This window comes from Haemaphysalis longicornis, unplaced genomic scaffold (genome assembly GCF_048455015.1).
Source record: "Haemaphysalis longicornis isolate Haplotype H1 unplaced genomic scaffold, Haemaphysalis longicornis Haplotype H1 scaffold_93, whole genome shotgun sequence".
Taxonomy (NCBI): domain Eukaryota; kingdom Metazoa; phylum Arthropoda; class Arachnida; order Ixodida; family Ixodidae; genus Haemaphysalis; species Haemaphysalis longicornis.
In genome coordinates, this window is record NW_027526466.1 from 268,651 (window position 1) to 277,780 (window position 9,130).

The 9,130-nt window shown below is 48.9% G+C and overlaps 1 protein-coding gene across 1 annotated transcript; it reads left to right on the forward strand.

The window, feature by feature from the left end:
- Positions 1 to 5,305: 5,305 nt before the first annotated feature.
- On the forward strand, positions 5,306 to 8,427 carry LOC144154800 (uncharacterized). The gene is made up of 3 exons (XM_077685901.1): positions 5,306 to 5,503; positions 5,604 to 5,809; positions 7,954 to 8,427. The coding sequence occupies exons 1-3, from the start codon at positions 5,306 to 5,308 to the stop codon at positions 8,108 to 8,110; spliced, it is 561 nt and encodes a 186-aa protein (XP_077542027.1). The 3' UTR covers positions 8,111 to 8,427.
- The last annotated feature ends 703 nt before the right edge of the window (positions 8,428 to 9,130 follow it).

Genomic DNA, 9,130 nt, shown 5'->3' on the forward strand with positions numbered 1-9,130 from the left:
GCGCCACGGTATGTCCTCGGGGCCAATATTAACATACGGTCCCTAGAAATTGTGCTAGTCTGCCGTCCGCGCGCTTTCCCTATGGGAAGGCGTGTCCGCGCCGCTGATGCACGCACAGCGCTGCGCAGAGGGCGCTGCGAGCAATCGGAGCGCCCGAGCGGCCGGAGCGAGAGCGGCCGCAGCCGGCCTGTGCCGCGCGCTACTGCCGCGGAGCGCGAGCGCGCATCGGGGTTTGTCGGCCACTTAGAGCGGTGAAATCGAATGGTACGAGGTACATCAGCTCACAATTGAAGGTACGATGGTACTATAAGACCTTTTAGTTTCACGCCCCGAGTTTTTCGCGAATTGGGCTACGGAGCCTCTTTGCGGCCGCTGAATTTCGCCAGTGAGACCGAAGGATGAAACCGCAGCAACCAGCGTAGCCGTTTCACTACCGCCGCTTGACCCATTATTAAAGTGAAGCTTTCTATGTTTCCCTGATGGCCTATGTCGCCTCGAAAAAGCACTGCAGGAAAGCCAACTGTCTCTGACGACGGTGATGTTTGGGAGTAAAGTGAGAGGGAAAAAAACGCTTCCCGTGGTCAGAATCGAAGCTGGCTCCATCGCGGTTTGAAGCCGACGTCTATCTCAATGCGCAATTCCAATATGGTCAAAGCAGTTTGGATTTGTAGAGGAGTGCAGTCAGAAAAATTATCCACTCCTCCACTCCGCAACGATGGTTGAATACGAGCTTTCTTCGCGTGAAATCAAACGGCAAATGGTTGATGTCAAATCCGGCGTGATCATAAGTCCAAAATGCGTGCGAGTCAAAGCGAAAGCTCAATGAGTCAAAGTCAAAACTCAGACGACAAGGAATCGCTCACGAGAAAGCTTCGTGTTCAACCATTAATTAATGTTCAGACGGTGAGATCCCGTTCAAAAAGAGCTCCCTGCGGCACCAGAAGCTGCGTTTGTTCCACATCGAAACTACCGGGTCATTCTCGAACGTCATTGACGGTGACAAGCACGCAGCCGGCTGGTAGGCTGACAAGAAGAAAAGCGAAAGCTTCAGTAAAATGTTGTGCCAGCAAAAACTTGTTCCTATATACTTTGGGTAGAGTGTGGGGGGAGGGGGGATAAAGCACGGTATATATGGTCATGACAGTATAAATAAACTTCAATATTTTTACTCCTTGGTTTCAAACAGCCGCGATTATATTGATTGGCAATAACACAACTATTCTCCCGTTTTGCTTTCCCCGCGTGCGTCTCGCAATTCCCTCCGAGTGTGTGGGTGATCAAAAAGAACCTGTGCAATGAGGAATGCAAGCGAAGTTACTGATTTGCAGCCAGCCGGGTATTATCAGTTTCACGTACCCAATGCTGGCGAATGTTTCAAATCGTGGCATTCCGAAAAATTACAGGCACGCAAAAGAGGTTTGATAGTACCCAAAGTTTTGAAAATTTCGAGGTAAGCGGAGTGTTGGGTTAAGCGAAATGCGAAAAATGTATGGCCAGTTCACTGGAATAAGAGCTAGTGCTGGTAACAAACGCTCCAATGCACAGGGACGCTTCCGGAAAACAGGCAAAATAATTTGCAGAAAAAAACATTTTTTTTAGGTATTGCGGAAAAAGAACTGCGTGATGCTCGCCTGTTTCGCCGTCGCATCTGGTCCCAAAAAAGTGTTCTCGAGCTTCTCAATGCCGCATCAACTGTTGCTCGCCAACGCTATATTCTATCTTGCTGTGAAGCAGGCAAAGCATGTGTTTTTCTTGTTCCTGCCGTTTTTGGCACTTCTTGAGACACGTCGTCGTCCGCATGATCAGAAGCGTCTTCCCCAGCTATATCAGCAATGTAGGCGTCGGACAGCACTCCGCTAACGGGACATCGGCCGTGCACAGTGCGTACCCGCGCAAATTTTTCGTTCGCGACGGCGTTCGGCGCGTAATGGGAGCTAGCTTATCAGCTGCCTGCAGCGGATGTTGCATTCCGTCCTCTTTGTCAAAATTTCGAGATATTCGTGATCCCCGAAAAGACGTTTCGAGACAAAGGGTGGAAAATGCGGCCTATGGCAGGTATATGCACGGCAAAAAAAGATTTTGACTTAACCGGTATTTCGAGATATCCGAGTTCGAGTTATGGAGAAATCACTGTATCTGATGACTGAAGGCGATAAAACTTCGTATGTATGTTCACGCGTCTTGTTTTTTTATTCGGCATTTACATTTAACAGATTCCCAGTTGACGCGGACGTAACTGAGGGGGCCGCGAAGACGTGCGCTTAAGGGTCTCCAGATCAACGATGCGAAAAGTCAGAAGGCGCCGGTTCGAGCTGCTTTATTTACATACACGTACAGGGGATAACATCTTGGGAAACTTGCAAAGAAAGACGGTTCCAAAGAGCCATACAAAAAAGCGGAGCGCCGACACACTACACACACATTTTCACGCGCTGACTAATCCATCAGTTAACAACGGCGGGGGTATTCACAAAGAACGGTTGTTCGCTAGCTGAAGTCCCGCATGATGTTTCCAAGCTGGAAAACGATGCCGTGCCGGCAGTGTTCCCAAAGCGCCCGAGTATGGGTGGAAATCGAAATAGCGTAGCCACACGATTCCGCGGTTTTTACAAGGCTCCGCGAAACCGTACTCCTGTCACTTCACGCTTCGGTTAAAATTCTTCGTTCTGGTAAGAACCAACTTATTTGGCTAATCTGGTTTGTCGACAGAAACGGATAGGGTTCGAAAAGGGGCAGTTAAAATGGGCTGAACCCGCCCCGAAATAGGGCAGAACTACGAAGGCAGCAGCGGCACGGCTGAGCGCCGTTCGCCGCTGCCCATCGCGCCGGCCGGCCACCGCGCTCCGATTGACTGCAGCGCCGCCGCTGCATGCATCACGGAGGAGCCCCCTTCGCGGCCGGCGGACGGCAGACTAGCACATATTTCTAGGGACCATAATTAACAGCTAGGATCATGCGGCATGTTTACTCTTGCCAATAGTTTTTGTTGTTGTTGGTGGTGGTTGGTGTAATTACGTACGAAAGCAGACAACTTTGTTAACACCTGCTAAATCAACGTGAAATTACGGCATACGTTGTAACGCAACGCCCAGAAGTCATTTAATTCTCAATGTAGTTCGAAAACCAAACAAACAAATGGCACATGTTCCTGGGCGAGCAAACTTTATTCCATGAAGCAGGATGCAGTTCAGTTTTACTGCTTCTTTCACAGTACGCAAGGCTTTGTTTTTAAATGCAGAGCATTTCTTTAACTCACGATGTCACACGGCGTTGGCGTGCCTCGGCGTCCGCAACAGCCGTTCCAGGTGCGTCCTCTGCCCCACTCCTCCTCTCCCGCATCACGCTACCCTCCTCGCTCTCAACAACAGGTCCGCACCCCTACCCCTACACTATATAAAAAATAATACTTACCGGCGCCTGGTTTCGATACCACGACCCTGCGGGCGGAACGCAAGGTATGGTGCTCTACCCACTGCGCCACAAAGCCGACACAGAATGAAAGGCTACGAACGCGCCTGATATCCTTGACTCATTCAAACTAAGTCAAGAAGCTGCTGATACAACGCATTCACTACCTGTGGGCGGAACGCAAGGTACATGGTGCTCTACCCACTGCGCCACAAAGCCGACACAGAATGGAAGGCTACGAACGCGCCTTATATCCTTGACTCATTCAAACTACGTCAAGAAGCTGCTGATACAACGCATTCACTACCTGTGGGCGGAACGCGAGGTACATGGTGCTCTTCCCACTGCGCCACAAAACCGACACAGAATGGGAGGCTACGAACGCGCCTTATATCCTTGACTCATTCAAACTACGTCAAGAAGCTGCTGATACAACGCATTCACTACCACCAACTCCCCAAACACTAAACGTTAACGCAATACACCCACCCCCTATGCGACGCATTTGCTCGAGTCCCCCTCGCGGGGAGATGGGCCCTTGCTTGCCTTTGCTCTCGTTCGTTTTCTGGTTAAGGCCCTTCAGAAGAAAGGGGATCCTAGTCAGGCAGAAAAACCTGACCACAGCCTTGGTAAGTTTAAGGCAGTGCTCCGTACAGCCAATTTGCGGCACATTTGCGCTCAATTTCTGAAGTATGCTCAAAGCAGCTTTAGAATGCAGCTGTGTTGTACTGAACTCTTTGGTTAGCCTGCTTTCGAGTGCTTGAATGAGCCGATAGAGTGACACCGACGGGTAGAGGAGCCCACCAAAGTCCCACTACTTGGAGGCACCAGCTGGCAGTTCTTCAGGGACACAGTCTCTCGGCACAAGGCAGGCATCCCTGCATGCAGCACAGTCAGTTGACAGGACACGCTTCCTGGCAACGTATCCCGCAATGTAGTAGACCAAGCGAGCGTCGCTTCTTTCTTCAACATAGTCCGCATGGTCCACAGCGACTTCAACTGCCTCCAAGGGGACTACATCATCTTCAACCTCATCTTTCAGGAGTGACTCTTCCGCAGAAAGGAGGGAGTCCAGTAGACCTGGTGACACGCTTGCACCTCTAGGGCTCCTGGCGAGGCCGTAGAAGCTCAAGCACCTGCAATATGTTCAAATTACGGAAAGCAATTCATTGAAATTCCTTTTAGATTCATAGATATACTAGTACCTGATGGTAACGATGAACTGAGCAGGGGTAGGGTGGTCACTTGCACCACCGTACTATTCCAAATGAGCGCTCAAGGCAGCCCTGGCTGAGGTGCGACGTCATCAGGTACCTGAAGCCGACGATCTCAGTTAAGTACTTCAGGAGGGCCTTTGTGGAATGAATGGTGACACGTGGACCTTCCGACGTATTTATGCTTAGAAAGCCGACGCCCTCTGCATAGGCCTCCCATTTGTCCAGGTACTCCAGCATTGCATCCAGTGCAGCTTCTTTTGCACTGTTTGGTCTGTAAGCGTGCAAAGTAGTGCACTTAAAATCATTTGCCTATGATAAATAATACAAGAACAACTTCACTGTACATACCTTAAAGGGGTCGTGAAGAGATTTTCGAAAAGTTTTTGCTGTGTGGGTATTCAGAACCGCTGACCCTTGCTGTAAAAGCTGCGCCAGTCCGTTTTGTAGCCCGAGGTTTGGAAATGGGATAAAAAATTCAGTTACGGTTTCCCCCGGTCTTTCCTCCTCAATCAGGCTGATGACGTAAGGAAAAGTGACCAATCGCCTCTTTCTAACGTCTGAACAACATGGCGGTGCCGTGGGTAGCCTCAACAGGGTCAGATAGATTTCTTCTGCGGCGCCATGATGACGTCATGCACTAACTGAGCTGCACGTTTCTGCCGTCTGATACGTCTGAAAAGATGACGGAGCTCCCTGAGCTGCAGCGCAGCATGCTGGCGCGTAGTCGGGCGCTGGGGTATGAGCCGTACGCTGACGCCCCTGCGCGAGTGCGCAACCACAGGAGCCGAGCGTCGCCAGACTCGGATAGTGACGACGGCGATTTGCGTGCGCCTGCGGCCCATACAGCTCGCGAAGACCCCGGCGACGAGCCCGACCCAGCACGTCTCGGAAACGCGAATTGGTGCGTAGCGGATAGTATTTTGCAAAATGCAGTTCATTCATTCATCATTGCGAAAAATTAACGCCGCTTCGTTACAGGTGCACCTGCGGGCTCTGTGTGGCAATGCCGACACTTGCGGAGTGCGGTGCGTTTGCTGCCGAGAGATTCCGGAAGCGACAGCGAAGAAGGCTGCGGGGTGCATCACGGCGCACCCGCACTTCCACACTCTCTGTTTGGATGAGGTGCTACTGAATGTGGCGTACCTCATGCTTCGGCAGCACGGAGTACGTGTGGAACGCACGAGGTGAGTTTTTTTTTTCGAACACTTCATTCATTTTGCAGTGTGCTGCTGAGCCCAAGTACGCGGGTTCGATTCCCGGCCCGGGCGGCCGCATTTCTGATGGAGGCGATACGCGAAAATGCCCGTGTGTAGATTTTATTATTCCAGAGCCCGGCCTCCACTACGGCGCGCCTCATCGCCTGTGTAGCGTTGGCGCGTTCAACCTATCAAGTTCGTTCACTTTGCTAGCCTGGTGTTACATGCTATGCAACCATGCGAGTTTTGCATCTTTTGCTTATTCCTTTGAATTCTTTCAATAACCAAAGCTCTCTCGCCTTCCTACGCTTTATTTTGCTTGCACCGCTGAATGGGGTGTTTTTTCAATGACTTCTCGTAGTCTCGCATCTTTGACTGCCTGCTTTTTTATTCTAACCATCCCACGCTTTTTTATTCTAACCATCCCACGACTGTGCTGTCAGGGTGCCGCTCCTTTTTTTTTTATTGTAGCAGCGACAGTGCTGTCAAGCTCTTCTCTTTTTTATTAGCCTGTCGTGCTACGCAGGACCATGACTTTGGTCTGTGGCACATCATAGACGTAGTATTTATAATTATGTACTCATCACACCAGGTGCATGTCTTTTTTTATTCTTTTGCAGTTATGGGTCGTAGTTCGTGTTAGTCTATGTTATTATTGATTGATTGGAGGCTTTACCGCGCCAACGCACCGCAGGCGATGAGGCGCACTGTAGTGGAGGGCTCCATGGCCGTCCGGAAGGGGGGGAAAGGAGGGGCCACTGCCCCCCCCCCCCTCCGGGAGATTCGGATATTTTTATGCACTACAAAAAGCTGCACAGCTTGGTTCGCCCATAATTAAAATAACTTTGCCCTGAAGGCCGGAAGAGAAGCGAGAACGACACCGACGTTCTCTCCTTTGTCCCGTCCTTTGGCGCAAAGTTTTTTTTAATATGTACGTGAACCAACTAGCCCGCAATCCGCGCTACTCGAATGATTAGCACACTCAGGTCCTGCGTATTCATATGGAACGTCCTTCACGACTGCGGTCAACATTGCACTTTAGACACTGACTGACATTGCCGGTCATGTAACGACCGTGAAATGAACTGCCTGTGCTGGCTATTGAAGATAGCGAACAATTGGGAAAGGTTTGACGTTTTTTTTTTATAAACTCCAGATTTATGCAGTCTTGAAGCAAGAACTTCAGTTTTCGGAAAAAGTTGCAGCTATATCTAGCAAAACATCTTCACAGCTACACTTAGTAGTGAGTGTAACATCCTCCCGTGCCGTCCCATCACCTTGTACACCCTTTTCTTCTAAATTGCAAAATGTCGGCGCCACCCAAGTCCCGCAACAAAACCTATAAATCAGCCCCTCAAAATGCTTGTACACCTGTACTCCATTGAATGTCAGGGATGCCAGTATAGTATCTTTATTGCGTGAGCCATTTCAACAGACTTCATCACACATGTCATCTCGCAATTTGCCCAGAAAAACCCGAGGCGTCTGCAGCTGCTATTCAAGGAAGATTGACGGAGTGCAGTTGCATGTATGTGAATGTATTTTGCTGTGTGCTGGTGATCAATTTGCGTGAGTCAAGAACCCTCACGCAGCGAGACTGACCACTCTTCTTTACAAAGCGGCAGTAACTTTTCGCATTTTCTTTAACTTTATTTCTTTGTTCGGTGATAAAATTCAATGTATGTTCTCCAACTCTGGTTCTGATTCGCTGTATGTAATTTTTGTAACCACAAATAGCGCCGTTTTGGTGCTATCCAATCGTACCTCCCCACCGCTAATGGAAGGCCCCTCTTGCAAAAAGTTCTGTGGATGCCTTTGGAGGGCTCCGGATTAATTTTGACCACCTGGGTATCTTTAACGTGCACCGAAATCTGGAACACACGGGCATTTTCGCTTTTAACCTCCATAAGAAAAGCGGCCGCCCCGGCCGGAATTGAACCTGCCTACTCGTGTGTTTAGCAGCACAACGCCTTAGCCACTCAGCCACTGTGGTGGGTTCTATGTTTTGTTTGTGCGAATACCACTGCTGCACCTCATATCTTTATACTTGTACTATGTGTTAAGCTAAGCACAGATTTTGAAAATGAAAAGACCACGTGCAACACCATTCAATCTTGTATTCTTTTCAACAGGAAGTACAGGTACATCAGCTTCAGCCAGCTTGCACACTGGCTGTGGGGTTACCTGGGCCTCAACAACAGGAAGGTGTTGCCTGCCTGTGCGGTGACAAAGATCAGAGGAACATTCCCGTCTGCCCAATACACGGGATTCCGTCACGCGCAGGCATGAGCAATAAAAGAACCATTTTCACTGTCTTGTTTATGCTGAGTAATCTTCTGTATCATGGATCTTCAAGTCAAGCATGTGAATGCAGATTTCTTTTTGTTGTTCGCTTCAAGCCATGCTACGTGCTGCTGGAATTACGTATAATTCACCACGGTAGCATATGTATTCAAGAGCTCTATAAAAGCTACAAAAATAAGCAGTCCCTCTTTCGGCTGCCTAACTAGAAACAAGACGAGGCGAAGCACTATACGTTCTGTTTTGTGGCATCATTGTGCAGAATCTCGCTTCATACACAGCTATGTTAACCTCCACTGTCATGATCACTGCAGCCTGTATGTTTTATTTACAAGTGAAAAAAAAATGCAGCTTTGCTCAGTTTGCTCAGCTGCTCAGCTGCAGGCCCACACAATATGGCAAAAAGGAGGGAGCCAGGAAACAAAATTTTTACAAACACACTGGCACTGTACACTACTGGAGCATTTGCTAGTACGTGGCATCTTCTGATACTAGAAACAGTGTGCGATTTCACACTAGCCAAAGAATGGTTGACAATGTGACGCACAAAGTGGCTACAGCATAGTCCTTCAGCAGGTCATTCCATACCATCACATGGTGATAGTGCTCAATGTCGCGGGTTCTGTGAGTTTTATATACGCAGTGTTTTTTAAATTTCGTTTCATTCGATAACACGATGTAGGCAAGATACTCCGTTTGGCTTGGGGTGAGTTGACCAAGAGCACGCTAAAATTCATCCTGCTCAATTCAGGTAAGCCGTCTCGGCAGTCTTTCAGGCATTGTTCAAACAAGAGACACAACTAAAAGAGACTGTACAAGACATTACAGATGATATGGTAAAGTATGCGATTCAAGTGGCTGCAAAAAGAAGAATGAACTCTGCTAAATCAAGTTCAACAATACACGGGACAGAAAGTAAGCCTGGCAAATCCTGAAGATTGTTAGAATGGTCAAGGCCCAAGTACATAGAAGAAAGATTAAGATGCCCACAAAACTTTCAGACAAATA

What these genes read in the sequence shown, in the direction of transcription:
- LOC144154800 (XM_077685901.1), top strand. Translation starts at nt 5,306, where the DNA reads ATGACGGAGCTCCCTGAGCTGCAGCGCAGCATGCTGGCGCGTAGTCGG. An exon ending in CCGGCGACGAGCCCGACCCA is followed by an intron (nt 5,504 to 5,603) that starts GCACGTCTCGGA and finishes GCTTCGTTACAG; the next exon opens with GTGCACCTGCGGGCTCTGTG. An exon ending in GTACGTGTGGAACGCACGAG is followed by an intron (nt 5,810 to 7,953) that starts GTGAGTTTTTTT and finishes TCTTTTCAACAG; the next exon opens with GAAGTACAGGTACATCAGCT.